Raw genomic sequence first — 19,498 nt, forward strand, 5'->3', positions numbered from 1 at the left:
TCAAAAATTGAGCGACTATTTTAAACTGCGCTTTGTAGTTTGGAAAACTTTAACATCCCTGATTGGATTATTGCGCTATTTTCTGCTCAAATTGCAAACGTGAACATCAATCTGCAAAATGAGCTTGCTGAATTATTATCGGATTTTGAAGCAAAGACGCTTTTTGAAAATTTAACAATAAGCAAATTTTGGACAAATATAAATATAATGCGAAAATATGTAAAACTTTACGAAATAGCTCAGCCGTTTATGCTAGCACTTCTAAGTTCCTATATGGTTGAAGCCGGTTTCAGTCACGTAAATTCAATCTTAACTAAGAACAGAAATAAATCAAATGTGGTGTTTCGAGGGGATTTAAGATTAAAATTGACCAATTTTGAACCTAATATAGCGAACACCAGACACACCCATCTCATTGATTAAGAAGCAATATATCTGCAGTTACTTTACTTATTATTTCTACTTATTCATAATTACTTATTAGTATTTAATAAATATTAAGGTATTTAAATTTCAACATTAATATATTTTTCATAAAACTATTGTTACACAATGTACTATTACTTTAATAAATGTTTAAAATTATAAAATAAATGTACAAACACAGTATCTAATAGAGTTTTATTTTAATTAACAGAAAATTACTTTTCATGGGGGCCGATGGAGATTTCGAAAAATTATGTAGGGGTCGATGATCAAAAAAGTTTGGTGACCTAAGCTCCAGAAGGTTTCGCGTTCAAAATTACCTTTGTTTTATAAGTCAAATCACACATACAAAGATGGTTGGAAGAGTGATTAAGACCATTTTAGTTTTTAACACAGTATAAATTCCATAAACTAAACTTTTTATCTGTTAAATGTTTTCTAGAAAGCTTATAACTACTAAGATAATACTGCACCGTGTATTAATAACAGTATTTTACTGTGTATTAATACAGTATAATAGATTTTTATGTAATGGATCTTGCAGACTATAAAATTGACTTATTTTATAATCAAATTGTTCTTAAGAAAATTTTCTTAAACTAGGAGGCTCCGCCCCCTGCTCGCTAACGCTCGCCAACCCCCGAGAATTGCTACGCAATCCTATGTGGTTCACGCCGTGAACCATGGCTCGCTGCGCTCGCTCGCCAATGAACACAATGTTCTAGCACAAAGACATAATATATTATCATCAAAGACATAGTATTTTANTAGGAATATTTCAGTTCTATAAATTTTTGTTTCGATATAACAATCAGTGTAAAGAAACAGTTGTTGTGGTTGAGGTTTATAATATAAGAATCCCGAAAAGCATATTCAGATAATTATGTTAACGATAGCGATATATAATTATTTTTTTAGTTCGTTACAAGTGACATATTTTTTTACAACCTAAAACAAATCTATTCCCATTAACTGTGGATTAAAAAACGAATCATTATAGAAAGTGATATTCCGAGTAATAATGATAGATCAATGAAACGCAGAATGGGGACAGGGTTTGAATCCGAAGACGTTAAAATTTTGATTCTCAGCACAGAGGATGGTAGCTCATCGATTTGAGTTGAGCGAGCACTTTACCGTAGTACAGTTTAACAAAGACAAATACCGCCTCGGTCCCTTTCGCTGGCTGATCAAAGAGGTCGCAGCCAGTGATGCTCTATTGAAAATGGTGTTTTTCGATTAGTCTTCTACGGAGGGGGGCTATAATGAATGAGAAAAAGGATGGGACGGTGTTTTAATGTGTTTCTGTTTATAAGAAATGTGATTCCAAACAAATGTGAACTATCCTTTTTGTTGAAAGATGTATAATGGAGCTTTGTGACTTTGTTTCTTCTCCGTTTAACCCGTTTATTTTCCCTCTGGAAGGTTTCGCTTTCAAAATTACCTTTGTTTTATGAGTCAAATCACACATACAAAGATGGTTGGAAGAGTCATTAAGACCATTTTAGTTTTTAACACAGTAAAAATTCCATAAACTAAACTTTTTATCTGTTAAATGTTTTCTAGAAAGGTTAACTACTAAGATAATACTGCACAGTGTATTAATAACAGTATTTTACTGTGTATTAATACAGTATAATAGATTTTTATGTAAAGGATCTTGCAGACTATAAAATTGACTTATTTCATAATCAAATTGTTCTAAAGAAAATTTTCCTAAATAGCAAAGCACGTAAGAGAAAATGTCCAACTACTTTAATTGAATCCATTCCACACACACAAAAGTTGACAAGTTTCTAGTTCATGAATGCAGTGAAACGTAAACAGAATGTTTAGTGTATTTATCTCAAAATATTGTGAAGTGCAATAATCAAACATTTTCAGGAACGGTAAAATCAGAAATGAAAAAGCAAAAGGATAATTTTAAAAAAATAATAAAATAATTCAAAAATATTAACAGATAATAAAAATGAATTATTAATAATGAATAATAATGAATTAAAAGATAATTAAAGCAAAAAAAGAATGACTAGAATCCATGAAACAGTTGAATGAAAGCAATAGATGAAAGAGATCTGATCGAAGAGCAAATTGAGTAATAGTTCTCAAACTCTATTATATGTTCACATAATCTCCTTTCAAGGCATTCATTTCGGAATTCATGCTTTTACAACGATCGTCACCAAAAACATCCCTCCCTTATCGGCAATAATAACTCACCCAATTCTCACAAAAACTATGCTAAAAAATATTACATGTCCGCTCGATTCACTTATAACCTCTCATCAATTAGAAAGATAATAATTATTCAAGTCAATAAAATAAAAACATACGTACTTAGCTATATTTCCACTGAGAAGAAGTGTGGGAGCCGTCATTGTTGCCAAAGCCTGAAAGTAATTTTCATTAAATTCTCGCATCTCTTTCTCGCTCATTCCATCGCCTCCCAATAATGTCTGACGCATTATAGCATTACATTTAGTCAGAACAATGTTGGCAATATCCACCGGTTTGCCCTTTGTTTCCTTCAAATCACCAATTGTCTCTCTTATGATGTCGTACATGCATCCTGAATCCTTAATCACGTTCATTCCTCTCTCCCTGAATTGTCCAAGAAAGAACTTTCTTAAGGTTTTCCAAGCTTCACCTTTGATACCAACAATGCCTGTTTATAGGATTAAAAGAAGGATATAAAATATTCTGTATAGCACAGCATGAGTTTAATCCTTCACAAAAAGGATCAAATCATGAGCTCAATTGCCAAAAATTAAATGCCAGTGAAAATGTGAGGATTGCGAATGCATGGCCAATTCGAATCCTGTTGATCATACGTTTCTGACAGTTCTTAAATCTTGCACTGAGTTTTAAAAAAATTGACCAGCTTAAGATCTTTCCCTAACACATTTTTGTTTAAATCTGCAGTTTTTACAAAATAAGAGCTTTTTTTCGATACAACAATAACGTTAATTCTTTATAATATTTTCAAAAAGTTAAGCACTTTTGACACAATCTCTACTTCAGTCAAAACACTTTGGTAGACGCAGTATCAGTTTTTGTATGCCTTTTTTGTATTCTTTTATCTTTTAAAATACGTTAAAGTACTAACGTTAGCGTCATAAAATATTTTGTTGCATTTTTTTGAGAATGTTACATATTTTTATTTTATTTTATTTACATTTGTTGGAATTTTTCAAATCTGTAAACTAAAGCAAGATGGTTTTCGTTGGTATTCCGGTTTGATGACTCGATGTTGAAAACTGAAAAACTAAATTTTCACTTATTTATTGAATAAGTGTGTAGACCAAGTGCAAATGATAAGGGATTACATAATTAAAATAAATTAATTTTTTCGTCTGCTCAATTTATCTCATCCATAAATTACCTAATTTTTTTAAAGTTTAATCGAAGCCTACTTAAAATGCCTCTTTGCTTCCAGGACAATGTTTTTCTTTCTAATTTCGCTTTTTTTTTCAGTTATAAGCAAATTTCTTTCTTTCTTTCTTATTTTTGCATTTGAAATCTAAAAGCACCACGCAGAGACCATTAGGCTCAACTGAAGTTGCTTACTTATAACTTACAGATTATAAATACACTAAATTAAGAGCAACATAGAAACGAGTGGTATTACCAGGACGCCTGTGTTATCATCATAACAGAGTCACAGACAAGGTAATAGCCGGACTATTCATCGCTTATATAACCTTTTCTTTGTCGTTAACAGTTTTTTTCCCAATCTCGTGTAAATATGTAAGAAGTTGCATATATTTTCTCTTTAATTTTCTTTTTTTCTATTTTATTACATCAGCGTAAATGTTATTATTATTCTGACCCCTGTAAATATTATTATATTCCAATCTAGTTTAATCTCAATCATATTTAATTTCCTATCGATTTCATCATATGTTCAACCGACTGGTTTCCCAATCATGACTTTACTATTGGGTGCTTGGCAACCCCTCTCCCCTATTTCTACTACCACTTCATACATCCCCCCTTTTATAGGTCTCAAAAATCAGACGCTTCGCGGCAGCTCACTGAGATTTGAGCTGTGTTCTTATATACTAAATTACGTTGCATCTTCGACTACCTTTAATCTATTTGTGTTAAGAATCATTTACCGGAGAAAAAAAATATGCAAACAAAAAATAATTAAAAGCTTACCATCTTTAAAGTAAGCGCTAATTATATTATAGTCTACAAGTCTACTGTCAAAACAATCAGAGTTGGCAACGTGAACTTCTTTAACTGCTTTGATAGATCCTAAATGTAGGTACAGCTGTCCTGTAACACTAAGAGTATACATATCGCCATACTTCTTCCCCAGTTCTTGCAATTGAAGGTGACCAGTGTCGTGATCTAGATATGGCCAGTATCCAAGATAAGGAATACCAATCGGCCCAGGTGGTAATCCTTTATTTCTTAGAAGATAATAAATGCAGCTAAAAACAACAGCAATTACTGCAATAAATACTGGTAGATCGGTGTTACTCAGAGGTACGATATTCAGTAGCATTCTCTCCTCGTGATCTGCAACAGAAACGCATTCTTTGTAATTAGTTAACGTAAAATACTTATTAAAAATCAGGATTCTGTTGCGTTCAGTGAAAGAAAATAAATAATAATGTTGCCCTCTACTGAAACTTTAAAGTCGATGTACAAAAGCCTTGGGACTTTATTCGTTTTCCTTTTCTTTTTATAAAATAAATAAGTTACATTTATTTTAATATTATGATTTTATTTGCAAATTTACGTATATTTAAACGATAATCAGATGTCAACAAATAGAGTAACAAAGGTACGATAAGAAAAAAGAACTGTGTTATTAAAATAAGTTGATAATGTTTGAAATATTCTTATCGGATAATTCAAGTGAGATAGTTTTTTAAATAATAAAAAAAGTATCTATTTGCATAGACCGTACTCATCTCTACAACGTGTTTTATCGTTTTTACATAATGTGATGTTGAAAAAGAAAGTTGTATCATCATTATTTCTCACTTATCGATAAATGCAAATTTTACGTATCGATTTTAAAATTAGAAATGATAATGATTAACAAATGCATTGATGATTTATGATCAACAAATACAACAATGATTAACAAATGCTTCAAACTTGAATCCTGGGAAAATAATAAATAAATCAGAAATTATTTTCCACGAAATCTTACCAAAAAGGATTTTCGATTTGATCCTCTGGATTTCGTTTTATTGGATGTTCAGCATATATAGCTGATGCTTTCATACGTTAACACAGTTGTGATCATGACTATCCTGATAGTTAATAAGAATAAAAGATTTTAATGCTTGAGGTCTAATTTTGTTTCGTCTATCTTGAAGTTTGAATGTCACCGCCTTTGATTTGTTTAGGACGTGAGTGACATGATCAGTCTACGCAATATGTTAACCAAAACAGGTTTCTTTGGTTATCGTTCGAATGGTTTTATTGAAAAGAACAAGCAGATTGTTCTTTAGTTTCACACCTAATCTTAAGGATAACGATATTAATCTGCATCGATCTGGACTTTCCAGTTACTGCACTAAATTTCTGTGACATATTTTTTTTTCTTCAGGGAATTTCATAATTGCTAGGTTTGAGACCTTCGATTTAACGATGGCTTCTTTATCATTCTATAAAAGGAGAGTGCAACTGTATAAATCGTTCCTATTTATAAGAGAGTCATAAATGTACATGATGAACAGGAGTCGGTCTAAAATCTCCCTTGTGGGGCCGTTGCCAAATGTATCCGGTGGGAGTGTTTTTGCGAGGGAGTCATTGATCATTTCAATTATTCCTAGAGAAAAATCAGCTGTGTGAGTTTGTAGATTGTGCTAAGTGTGTGTCGTGTAATCAGACACTCTACTGGTAACCATCGTATTGTATTGCTGCTGGCTGCTTGAGCACATTGAGCCTCTGTATCTTATGTAGTTAGAAAATTGCGACAATTAACAGTCTGTGATGGGTTGAGAATAAAAATTTACCATCAAGAAGCAACTTCCTCATAGGCTTCTTAGCATAGTATCATTATTAAAGGATAATAAATGGCAATCGAATAATGATCGACATAGTATCATTATTCAAGGTATCTCAAATAGTGTTTTTTGATTAAACTCGAAAGTCTTAGGAATCGTGTAGTTATGCGTTATGAACTGGACTTCTTTTCAAGATATTTTAGATATTTTGTCGAAATCTGATTATTTCTTCATTGGTAGGGATTATGTCACCGGTGGCCATTAGAGTTTTGGCCAGAATGTTTTGATATAACTGCTAGTTTGTGGTATTGGCTCATTTAAGATCTTCTAAGAAAGAGACAACAGTGGTCAGGAGAAATATCATTACTCACAGCAGCCCTTAAACTTAATATTCTACTGCCGATTAAGAACTACATGCATAATATTTTAATTTTGTTGAAACAATTATTGTTAGTCAATACTGAGGTGGTTTTTTAAATTTTTTTATGCGCCAAACTCAGCTTCAGACCCGACCTTTTGATGTTTCCTAAGGAGTTGAGTTTGGTATCATTTTATAACGTTTTTTTCGAAATGTCAAACGCCCCTTTTTTTTTTAATTTTTAGATTTGACGCGATTTATCGAGATATTTTTTCTTCAAGCAAATTGTATTTTATTTATTTGAAATAGAGATATCTTAAAATATTCAAACTTTTAAGATAATTTTTTTTTCTTTTTGCGATTACAACGCAGCCCGTTAACACAAATAAAAAAATAAAGAACTTCCACTCAAATTGGGATATTTTTTTAATGAAAATCCCATTCTGGGGATTTCTGTTTTAAGTTGTCCCTGCTCCATTCATCACCATAGGTATGGAAGTGGGAGGTTTGAGTTTAGTATCATTGACAGCATTTTTTTAAAGAATATTTTGAGCGTATATTTTTAGATGTTTGACCATTTCCATACCCTTTGGGCACATATATTCCCCTTTCATTTAAGAATTCGAATGGAACATTTAAATAAACCTTACCTTATATTGACTAAAAAAGAGAAACCAAATGTGTTTTCAAATTGAAATTTTTCAACTGATGAGTTTCTAGGATCACAGGTCTTCAACACCGAAGAAAAAAATAATAATAATAAGACAAAATAAACTAGAGATAACATAGACAACAGTTTCGAGATAAGATATAGGTCGAAAATGAGTTTGAAATGTTGTCAATTTCTGAACTGATAAACTTTTTTTTTCTGTAATATAATGTTTTTTAGCCACTTGTGTGTGATATGAAAATACTGATTTTATGATTAAAGTTTTCAACTATGAATGAAATTTTCCCGACATTATAAAACGATAATTTGCCGTTTCATCATTTCTCAATGGGCAGAAAAAATCGCGTGATATAATTTTTAATGTGCAAAGAAGGTCCGGATATCTTTGTCATCAGCATAAAATCAATTAAAGAAACAACGGTTCATACCTGTAAGTCATTTATTTATGTTTTTATGAAACGGTTTTTATAAGTAATATTTATTAATCACTCTTTCAAATTACTATCCTCGGCAATTATTGTGCTTTGATTTTGATTAATATTCAAAATGAAAGCCTTTAAACTAAAACTCTTATTCTACTATAAAGTAACACATAATTTTGCATTATTATGTAACTTTTATGATACCGTTTTATAATTATTAAACGGTAGCTAATTTGTCTTAACTTTTATAAAAAGTTTATGAAAAACTGTTTTTATACACTATTTTCTTAAATGTATTTAAAATAATGAATACGAAATAAATATTTAAAACTTTAAAGAATTTTAGAAATTAACTTTCCACACTGCTTTCATGAAATGTCTTCTCGAAAAGAAATCGATTTTTCAAAGTGACTCTATATCAAATATGAATTTGGGAAAAGCTCATAAATTAAATTGCAGTTTTGTTAACGCTACTCCGCTAAAGGCAAAATATTTTTCTTCATAATTATTTTTATTATTAGGGAAGAATTATAGCCAAAATCTCACCGAATTCTCATCGAAGTTGGTATCTCCACAGATACATTTTTCGAAAACAATTTAATTAACTGTAAATCAAATTTACTCATGAATGAGTTATGCATTAAATGAGCAAGTTAGCAAGTTGGTATCTCCACTGATGCATTTTTCGAAAACAATTTAATTAACTGTAAGTCAAATTTATTCGAGAATGAGTTATGCATTAAATGAGCAAGAGAGCAAGTTGATATCTCCACAGATGCATTTTTCGAAAACAATTTAATTAACTGTAAATCAAATTTATTCAAGAATGAGTTATGCATTAAATGAGCAAGAGAGCAAGTTGGTATCTCCACAGTTGCATTTTACGAAAACAATTTAATTAACTGTAAATCAAATCTATTCGAGAATGAGTCATACAATAAATGAGCAAGAGAGCAAGTTGGCATCTCCACCGATGAATTTTTCAAAAACAATATAATATATTTTTTAGACACTATAATTAAATAATTAGTAAAAAAATATTTTTTAGAAATAGAACGGGAAACAATTTATAACAGCCTTTTAATTTAATTTATAGTTTTTATTATGTCATGAAGGATTTGCTGAATTATTTAATATAAGTAAGGATGCTACTAAGAAATAGGTTTCGATGCCGGGTGACGAAGTTAGCAGCCTTCAAGTTTCAGCTGGAGGTCATCGCTTTAATGGTTGATTCGATAGCTTTTTTATGTTCTTCCTCTCTTAACCTCTTCACGACGTCATATACAGAAATGCAATTGAAAAATCAACGTAAACGACAAAAATTCACAGTTGAGATTTTTATAAATTTGACATTCCTTATAGGGTACATCTTTATAAGCTACATATTGTAAAAAAAATTTTAAAAAATCAAAAATAAATTTTTTTTTATCAGTTTTTTGTTGATATTCTATCTTAACGTTCATAGCATTAGCAATAGAAGGAGATAAGTTTCTTGGAATCAATCGTGAAGCTTTCAATTGCAGGGCAATAGCTGGGTGGCGACAAAAAAAATTGGCAGCAAAATATTTCTATAGCAGTTTATTTGGGGGAGGAGTAATAATAGATTAATTTATTACTACGTAATTCAAAATAAAAATTATATTGTTACACTTTGAGCCGACGTTAATTATATTTGTTAGAATTAAAGTAGAATCAAGCAACAGATTTGATTTGATTTTATAATCGTCGTTCACCAGTCGACCCAATTTTGGGTTAACGAATACTGAGGTCTTGCGATTTTGAACCCTATCCGGAAGATAAGGGAACTCCATTTCGTGGAGATTCGAACTCTGTTTACACAGGCGAACACTCTGTCCCCTGGGCGACCACGGCTTAGACTGAAAAAATTAAGCCTTGCTCAAACTTAAGCTACCGCTTTTTATTTCTTTCCATCCTGATTCCGTACGAATACATTTATGACTCACTCGTGACAAAATTTTTAAATATCAATCTAATGAAGTAAATGTGATATTAGAACCATCATGCTGTTGATCTTAAAATTATGGAGACTTAAACTCCACGACCATCTTGAATAACAACTTTACTAAAGAAAGTATTAAAGATAGTATTAAAATAAAGATGTGCTTAAATCTAATGCAAATATAAATTTACTGATTCTTCTCTGTTTATTTTTTTTCTTTCATTATTATTAAAGAACAACAATGTGTATAAGCTGTTTCTGTCGAGTATTAATAATATTTTTATTTTAAATAACAATAATAAAAAAAATTTGATGAATTTTTCAAGTATTAAATAAAGTTTCCGAATAACAATGCAAATCAACATACTCAAACACATTTTTCCTCACGAATTATGCCAGTTGAAGTTAGTGTCTTTTTTAACGATTAATTGCCAAATCGTGTAGTTCGTCGGCATTGATGAAAAGTTTTGCTCCGAAATGGCTGACGTGTCGGCAAATTCGATGTGAGAAGTTTTACTCATTTCGGCATGGCGAAAATGCAATAGTTTTAGTAATGTAAAAACTGCATTTACTTCAAAAAAACGATAAGATTTAATCCCAAACTAATTAATATTTTCCAATGGTTTTCAATTTTTGTTTAAAATATTGCTATTGCTTAGTTTCAGAAGAATCCATAGATATTTATATATTATGGTGCAAATAAATGTCTCGTCACCCCAAGTTAATTTTTTTAAAAATGAAACAAATCTCTTTTATCTTTTTTGAAAAAAGTTCATGGGAGCGTTAGCTCTTCTTGGGCTAGAAACTGAGACACGTAGACGTTTTCGATAGGAAATAAGATTTAAAAAGGAGCTTTTCTGTACATCATTTTAAGTTTCAGGTGAAGTAAAAGCTTAAATTTACAGCATATAACAATGTTTTGAATGGTTTTTAATTTTTTATTAAATAAGATTTTGCAGCTTACATAATATTTAGACAATGGTAACTCCATAACTTCTAAATTTTCAATCGATTCCGTTTAAAGTCTGGCAATCCTATGAAGTTTCGCCGATCATGCATGTCCCCAATTTGCAAAAAAAGAAGGAAGAAAATAAAAATAACGTGCAAAAAATTTAAAATATCAGGTTCTTTTTTTTGGTAAATCGAATAAAAATGTGAAAAAGTGACGGGGTCCGCAATTAGCAAAATAAACCGACTGTTTAAAAGAGAAAAGCACCCTGGAAATCATTTTTATTAATTTTCTGCTATATGTGGCAGGTGACAGATGTTCTTCCTGACAGATACGTCACTTTCCGAAAGTTAAATAAAAATTCGGATTCTTAAAACTCCTTTAATACACTTTTACTATACAATGAATGTAACGTGCAAAATAAATTATTTTGATAATTAAGTTTTACTAATGATTTCATATTTTGAATGCATAAAACAACTAAATATCATTTGTTCTCGATTTTGAAATAGAAATGATTCTAGCATGGAATTACAATAGTGAAAGTGTTCTATATTTTGGCAGTGCTCCAACTTTCATCCAAGTGCGATGAAATTTCCTTCTGACACTTCTAATAACGTTGCAGTTAACATCTTTTATATAACAGAGCTAAAAGAAGAGAAATTTGATACTTAAATAATTCAATTCCAGCTTAAATGATAAAAATTGTGCTGCTCTGTAGAAGTAATACAAGCTTTTACGCTTACAGCAAGTGAGTAGATTATTTAACCCATTGACTATGTTAAAAATTTTTATGTAGGAAACGTGCGGGCAGTGGTGGACTGCACTCAGTAATTGCCTAAATTATGACCCCCACCCCAAACAGTATTTGCGCTTCTAGTTGGTTACCTTTCTATGTAGGTCTCTCTTCTCATTGACATATGAAGGGTGCAATTTAAAAAAGTCAAGCACTATCTTGGCAAACGGCTTCTACTTGGTCGAGAAGTATATCAAAATATACTATATGCCAAGTTATTAAATTTGAGATATTGCAATCAGAATTAGATTTACAATTATAATAAAATACATTTAAAAATGCTTTATTTAAGCGTTAAACTAAGTATTCTTAGCAAATTTAAAAACTGCTTTAAAAACTTACTTTTTTTTTCTTTTATTATTTTCCCCCACATATATTTATAGATATTTTTATTTCTCGATTTTCTCACAAATTTAGCATAGGATATTATTTATGCCATTAATTAATTAATACTTTCCTTCTAAATTGAATTTTTTTTTTTTTTTGAATAAGAAGAGGTTTCCTCATACGGTAACTTACTACCTATCATTTTAAAAATCTTTTCAAAATTTTATTTGATAATAATTTTAGGTCAAAATGCATAGATTTTATGAAAGTAAAATCATTATTATGTAATATTATTATGCAATATTTTTTATGTAAATATGAGTGTTTGTACAAATCTTTGTCTAATTTATAGAAGTCAGTTAGTTAGATTTAGCAGCCTTAAGAAAGATTTTTTTTAAACAATTTTGTTAACTTATCCTGGGATGTAGCTATGCCTAACAAAATTGATGCTTAAATATTTTTCTAAATATATACTTTTATGTGTATACCTTTTTTTATTTTAAATGTATACCTTTCATTTAATTTATGATGCTTTTAAGGAGAACATTAATATAAAATCAAATTATTTTGTCTATTTTTAATTTTTTTTTCTCGTTTGAAATGATTTTTAATTCTTTCTTCTTTGTTCATTGTAGCTTTGTAGTAAACATTTAATTCTAAGCATCCTAAAATTAGTTTTCTATATATTGAAAATCAAATTTTTACTACAAAGTTACAGAAAGCAAAGAAGAAAGAATTAGTTAAAAATCATTTCAAATGAAAAAAAAATGGACGAAATAATTCAACTTTAATATTTTTCTTTAAAAACAGCATAAATTAAATAAAAAAAGTATACTGGATTTATAAGTTTCTGATCGCTTCTGTTAGTGTAGGCATAATTTAAATCACTTGACTTTAGTCATGATTAAAATCATAATTTAAATTATTTGAATTTTTTTAAAGAAATCACTAATTTAAATAAGCAGTAATTTTTTTATAAAAACATTAGCTTTAACGAACATAGTTTTTATAACATTAATTATTATTGAATTTAGAAAAAAATTATTTATGTAATTTTTAAATATTTTAATGCTGTATAATTAATAAATACATTCCTTAAGGTAGGAATTTTTAAAAGTCTAATTTAATTGATAATGTATTTTAATTCAGGAAGTGATTTTTTTACTACGAAATAATAAAAGGCATACGCATTGAAATTACTATATAGTTCCTTTAATTATTTCATTAAAAAATGCATTAATGCAAATCAAAAGTGATCTTTTAAAAAAAAATTAGTCAATAATTTCAACAAAATGATGAAGAAATATTAACTGAAAAAAATATTTCGATACAATTAAATAAATAAATACATTCTTTTGAAAGCTATTCCTTTAAGTCCGATTTCATTGATAACGAGGATTTATTTACTAAGAAATATCGAAAGCGATATTCATGTAAATTATTATGTTTCAAAATAGACTATACGTGAATAAGAGTGATATGAAACTTTTAAACGGTAGTTCTTCATTTAATATATTTAAAATAATTGCCTGGCTAAAAACATACTATTTCAATTACATCCATTTACTTTATTTGCTAATTAAAATGCAGTGCTTCTGCATCTTATTGAATATCAAGACTTCCTTAAACCAGAGAGACGTTTGTTTTTCAGTTATGTTTTCTTATCTAAACTAATTAATTGTCATTTGGTATCTAGTTGAGAAAGTGTCTCCCGATTTTTAACAATCATTACCGAGCCTGAAAAATATAATTGTGATTTTTTTTTATCTCAGTGTGTACGGTCCCGTGATAGCTCAATAATTAAAATTGAAAGTAATGTGGACTGTATAATAATTAACAAATATTTATTTAACAAATGTAATTAATTAGTTCACGCATTAGAGAGCGACCATACGCTCTTAACAATTCTATCAACAAGAACAAGAGTGAGTAGTTCAAAAGGTTACATTATGATGAAAGATGGCTGGCGCAATACAATCTCGCCGAACGGTAATGCAACATCAAACACAGTGATTAGTTTGTAATAATATAATAATTTTATCCATTTTTAAGAAATATTAACTACTTTAGTTCCATTTCTTTTAAACAATAGTATTATTAAAATCATTTATCAAATGCTTTGAATGGTAAATTTAAAAAATCCAATAAATTTTATTTAAAAAAATATCCGATTCAAGTCGATTTTGAATCAATCCGATTCAAATCGATATACGACTTTTCAATAAAAAAAATAATGTTTGCCAACCATAGCTTCTGGTCACAGTTGTAGTCATTAACTTTTTAGTGTGTTAACGGTAAAAACTCGAATATTTTACGTGGAAATAAAAAAACAATATGCCGAAGTTTGGACTGGTTTAAGATTCATTAAAATCAAAGTTTTAAATATTAAAATAAGGTTTTTACAATTTAATTAAAATTTGGAGCTGCACCCAGAACTTTTACTTTTTAACTAATTTAAGACAACAAGCTGGCAAAACTTTCTAACCAATATTCCTGAAAGAATTGCATCTGTCTAATTAAAATTTAGACAGATTTTCAGAACTTTAAAAGCTCCTTGTCACCTTAAAACGAATTTTAATTATTTTCATAGTTTAAATACAGTTTGCATTTTAAAATTACAAACATATCGAAATTTACGACACATAAAAAACTCCTTTTAATTGAAAATTACCAAAAGATGGAGGAACACTTATTGACATAGCACTCTAGTTTCCGGTGAAAAATATCGGAGAGATGACGTTTCTATCAGAAATTGTTTTACTTCATAATTGAAGTAGGAGTCTTAAGAGTTACCTTGAGCGCAGTACACCAACCTTTCTCAAGGGGGATAAGATGTTAGCAGCGCAGTCCACCATGTTTCAGAAAACCATTAGCGCAATCCGCTATCACCGGAAAAGGGCTATTTTAAAAAGAATGGTAATATATGAATATTGAAGCTGAGTAGAATTTTTTTTATATTAGTTACCACTTAAGTTTTAATAGAAATCACACTTTCATATAATTATGAATTCAAGTTCGGAGCTTTATGAAACTAATGAATCTCAGTGGACAAGTACGTTTTGTTTCGTCTGTACAAAAATTAATATTGAAAAAAATTTTGTTATGAGTTTTTATATTTTTGAAGAGAAAAACTGTCTGTTAACACTAATCAAAATAAGGAAACAAAATATGTAAACAATTTTAAGAATTTCACAATGGCGATCAAAAAAATTTTTTTCTTTTCATTTGCCTTCAAAAATTTATAACTAAATACGAGACGCTTTCAACGACTACTTGGTCCGCATTCCTAAATTAGTTGAATTTCAAGCATTTCGAGTTTTAAAATTGTACAGTCAAAAATCAAGACAGTATGTTAAGTATAATAAACTCTTATTGTTTAAGTGAGAGTGGATTTAATTTTTGACTCTTACACGTTCGAAAGGTATCATGGTAAATATGTTATTATTAAAGCGTTTAGCACAAATGTTTACCGTAAAGAAAAATGTTAATTACCTCAATTTCACCTTTTGTGAATAATAATGCAAATTAAAAAAATTTTCAAAATCAAACAGCGTAATTATTTGCTATGCTAACCAATGAATTTCACTTGAAAGGGTTTTTTCGGGGCTAAATGAAACTAATTTTGTAATAAATTAAGTTAAAAGTAAATATAAAACAGTAAAGAATACATTTTAAAGCAAAAAATAAGCTTTAAAAGCACAATTTAGCTTAATGGCGATGCTCAAGAACTGGAAGATAGCATAACTAAGTAATTGAGTATTTACACTGAAATATTAAAATCAGACTTTCCATTAGTTTAATACGTTTAATTAATGGACTTAAGCTTACCAACCAGTTTCTTTTCGTTCACTATTTTAAGCCTAGAGGAAAGATTTTTGTTCTTAAAAACTTTTCTTAATATTGAGACCCGAAGCTGAGACTTAACTGATCTAAAGCCCCTGAATTGGAAATGCCGACTTATCCGCCATTTCGGAGCAAAAGCTTTTCCCAAAGCGAAGAGCTACAAAATTTGGCAATGTGTCGCTGCAAACGGCGCTAACGCCAACTAGGATGTACCGTAAAGAAAAGCATGTTTGTGTTTTACATTGCGATTTACATTGTTTTTTGGAAACTTTTTTTTGTATTTGTACCTATTCATTACAAAATTTATTATTATTTAAAATAAAATATTATTCATTATAAAGCAGAAACAGTTTATACACGTTTTTGGTCCTTTAGTAATAATAATAATAAAATTTTAAAAAAAGCAAATGAATAAGAATCTGTAATTGCAGCAGATTTAAGCTTATTTAAAATTGAACCTGGTTTTGGACAATTTGCTCTTTCTAGTCTGTTTAGGGGGATTTGAAATAGCATCAGGATGTCACCATCTTTCCCATTTACATTAAGTCGAGATTCTTCAAAATGAACCTGCAAGGAAATTTGAAATACTTTTTATGTTTTCATACTTAGATCACATTAAAAGATTCAGAATTTAAATTTTGTAAACATACTCCCATTAACTTTTCTTTGACAGAAACTTATATTTCCAGCAGTTTAACACAAGAAATTTAAAGACATTAGTTATAGATCAAAAACGTATGCAAGATTGCATATTAAGTAGATTTCTTAACATAAATGTAAACAAACCGTTTGAACTTTAAGCAATATATTAATAAAAAAAAATTTCCAACTGTAACTGCATTTCAAGGATGTTTTTGCTCAATTTATTCCTTAATTAAAAAATGTTTCAAAGAAGTTGACTTTAGAAGCAATTTTCAATCAAAAAAAATCTGGTGACCAAAAATATTCCAGCTGTTGGGATAACTTTGGCCACTATGTTTTTGAATTTTTACTGGAAGGAAAACCTGGAGGTATTTCATATAAATTCCTTCTTTAATTTCTGAAAGAAAAAAAAAATCTTCTTTAACTGATAGAGAACGGAAAATAACTCCTTCAAAACCTTTTTTTTTTCAATGTTAGTGAACTAATGCAGACATTTTCAAATTAAATAAAATTTTTATAAGACTTTTTTCGAAACTCAGGAACACGACCTTTTGCTGAACTGCTAACTTTCTACTCTTTTTGTTAAAATTTCTCCTAGTGGTAGCTAAATTTATATTTTAATGAATTTTCTTTCGCTTTTTAAATTTGAATTAAAATTATTTTCCACACCACTAAGAGTAAATGATTCAAAAGTTTATATGAAACGCTACTTTGTTCTCTCGTATGGGGGGGATAAGGAGATCATCTAAGATAATAGACATCTCAACCCAATCATAAATTTCCTGCTCTCGGATGGGATATTGCCCCCCCCCCCCACCCATTTTATTACTCACGTAGATACTCCCAGGAAGAGGAAAAGAACAAAGGTGATTCTCGGGAGTATTACACCCTTAGATATTAACCAAATTGCTCCCCCTAAATAATTAACTGTATATTGATCATTACTATATTAGTTTAAATGTATCATCATGACTATGTTAATTTATATATTCATCATGACTATGTTAATAACGTAGGACTTAAAATGAATAATACTAAACTAAAAATAACTTAAATTTCGCTACCACTAAAGAGTACTTTTTTGCAAAGCGGAGAAAGCTTTCTTTAATGACAGATATTCCTTAGTAATTAAAGGGTGTGTAAAAGTAATTTTGAAAGGGTACATAAACCATATTCGTTACTGTTTAAAAATATTCCGAGGAATGCGTAAAATTTAAAAATTTTTTAATTTGTTAGAAAATACTTACTTATTTAATTTAAGAAACCTTATATCATATCACGATTTTATTATTTTTTTTCGCGATTTTATTTTTCTGTCTTATCAAGGATGTAGTTTTAGAAAAGATAGCTGATGCCTTCGCAGTCATTTCACCCAGTGCAAGACAAGGCGATAAGAAGTTTATCAAATGCTCAAAATAACCAAAACTCCTTTTCTGATCTAAAATTAATAAACAAGAATTATATAACTTTATTTATCTTATATTAAAGCTTTATTTCTAAAGAATATTACATTGAAATTTATACTATTGAATATTATTACCCTTTGAAAACCTACAAGTGACTCTCACACCGAAGTAAGAGTTATGAAATAGTTCGATGACTGATTTTATTACGTATTTTTCATAACTTATCTTTTACAACTTATTTTACTATTGACATTTTCATATAAATATTCTATGAATATTATTTTTAGTTAAATAGGGTTAGTTTTATAAATTTAAAAAGCTATTTTCCACGTTTATATATTTTATAATTTTAACGTTTTTATTTATTATTTTCAGCAATTCTTATTTTTAAAGTTTATATTTTCAACGTTTGTATTTTTAACGTTTATATTTTTGTCATGATATTTTAATTTCCAATTTTATCATAATATCCACGTCTAAATGTAAATGTTTGTTCTAATTTTGTGATCGAAATTAAGACGATATTCCACTACGTTAGCGTTTTTAACTTGCGTAATTTTGCTAAATCTCGTATTTTCATTCACGTATGTTTGATACTTTTTCCCGAGGGCGTGCATATTTTACGAGAATTATTCCTTTGCGTTAGCGTTTTTTGCTTAAGGAATTTTGTAACTATGTTAGCGCTTTCAGCGATATTACACACTGTTAGCGATTTTAATTTGCGTAATTTTTCAAAATCTCTTATTTTCATTCACGTAAGTTTGATATTTTTTCACGAGCAGAATTAAAGCACGCGCACTTCAAGTGCAGTGCGCCTGCGTCAATTCTTCCAAAATATTTGTAGATATCAGGATTGCATTCCTTAAAATCCCAGTTCTATCTCACACAGATTATATAATTATGCGACTGTCGCTCATCCCTAACTGAAAAGTATTAACTCAACATCTTACAAGTACTTATTTTTTCCTTCGTTTAATAATTTTATTTAAAAAAATGTCTGTTTCAGAACTTTCCAATGATGCCACTGGATATTTTGTTAAGCAGCAATCTAAACACTCCATGGAATGTATGCATCACTGCTTTAACCTTTGCTGTGATTTACTACATCTTAAAGAACAGGGGCCTTCCTCCAGGACCTTTTGGCTTGCCTTATATTGGGTACTGGCCATTCTTGAAAACTGCCACCTGTCATTTGCAACTGCAAGAGTTGGGGAAGAAATATGGAGAAGTATACAGTTTTAGAACCACTGGAAAGTTGCTCGTTAACTTATGCTCTTTCAGGGCTAATAAGGAGGCTTTCATTACGAAAAGCGAATGTTTCTCTGACAGGCTGAAAGATTACAATATAGCAACAGTATTATTTAGAGGAAGTGAGTAGTTCGACACTGTGTGTGATTTAACTCGTCAGTTTTTATTTTTATGAAATGAAAGGGTTTTCTTATTATTTTAAATTGCCCTCTAATTACTGCTTTAAAAACTAAATGTACAGAAATAAATATATTTCTGAAAAAAAACGGCATAAAATAATGTTTCCACTGATTTGGGAGAACAAGAAAAACATGATATTGTCAGGTTAGAAGCAATCAGCATAGACAGTTTGATTTTGCCACCAAAAAATCTTGGCACCTTGTTGCTTGCGGGATTTTGTATATTTTTGGAATTAAAATTGATTTGTAAAGAGGAATGTATTAAACTTTTTTACCTATAATTAATTTAATTTTTAAGAC

At 29.5% G+C, this 19,498-nt stretch overlaps 2 protein-coding genes across 4 annotated transcripts in view; one reads left to right on the forward strand and one right to left on the reverse strand.

Annotated features, from left to right (window-relative positions):
* The window catches only part of LOC107438857 (cytochrome P450 2J1), a 24,103-nt gene extending 16,401 nt beyond the window's left edge, over positions 1 to 7,702 (reverse strand). Inside the window, exons 1-3 of the mRNA XM_071180259.1 lie at positions 7,407 to 7,702; positions 4,588 to 4,953; positions 2,764 to 3,091 (exon numbers count right to left, since the gene is read on the reverse strand). Coding sequence (XP_071036360.1) covers positions 2,764 to 3,091; positions 4,588 to 4,939 — 680 coding nt within the window. The 5' untranslated portion in view covers positions 4,940 to 4,953; positions 7,407 to 7,702. The remainder of the gene's footprint in view (positions 1 to 2,763; positions 3,092 to 4,587; positions 4,954 to 7,406) is intronic.
* The window catches only part of LOC107438855 (cytochrome P450 2C70), a 27,356-nt gene continuing 15,416 nt past the window's right edge, over positions 7,559 to 19,498 (forward strand). Inside the window, exons 1-2 of one of the 3 annotated variants that reach the window (XM_043046351.2) lie at positions 7,559 to 7,856; positions 18,778 to 19,141. In XM_043046351.2, coding sequence (XP_042902285.1) covers positions 18,787 to 19,141 — 355 coding nt within the window. In that variant the 5' untranslated portion in view covers positions 7,559 to 7,856; positions 18,778 to 18,786. Of the gene's footprint in view, positions 7,857 to 11,365; positions 11,509 to 17,718; positions 17,940 to 18,777; positions 19,142 to 19,498 lie in introns of those variants that run through there. The other 2 variants (XM_016051255.4, XM_016051256.4) reach the window with 2 other exon arrangements.

Source organism: Parasteatoda tepidariorum, chromosome 4 (assembly GCF_043381705.1).
Source record: "Parasteatoda tepidariorum isolate YZ-2023 chromosome 4, CAS_Ptep_4.0, whole genome shotgun sequence".
NCBI lineage: Eukaryota > Metazoa > Arthropoda > Arachnida > Araneae > Theridiidae > Parasteatoda > Parasteatoda tepidariorum.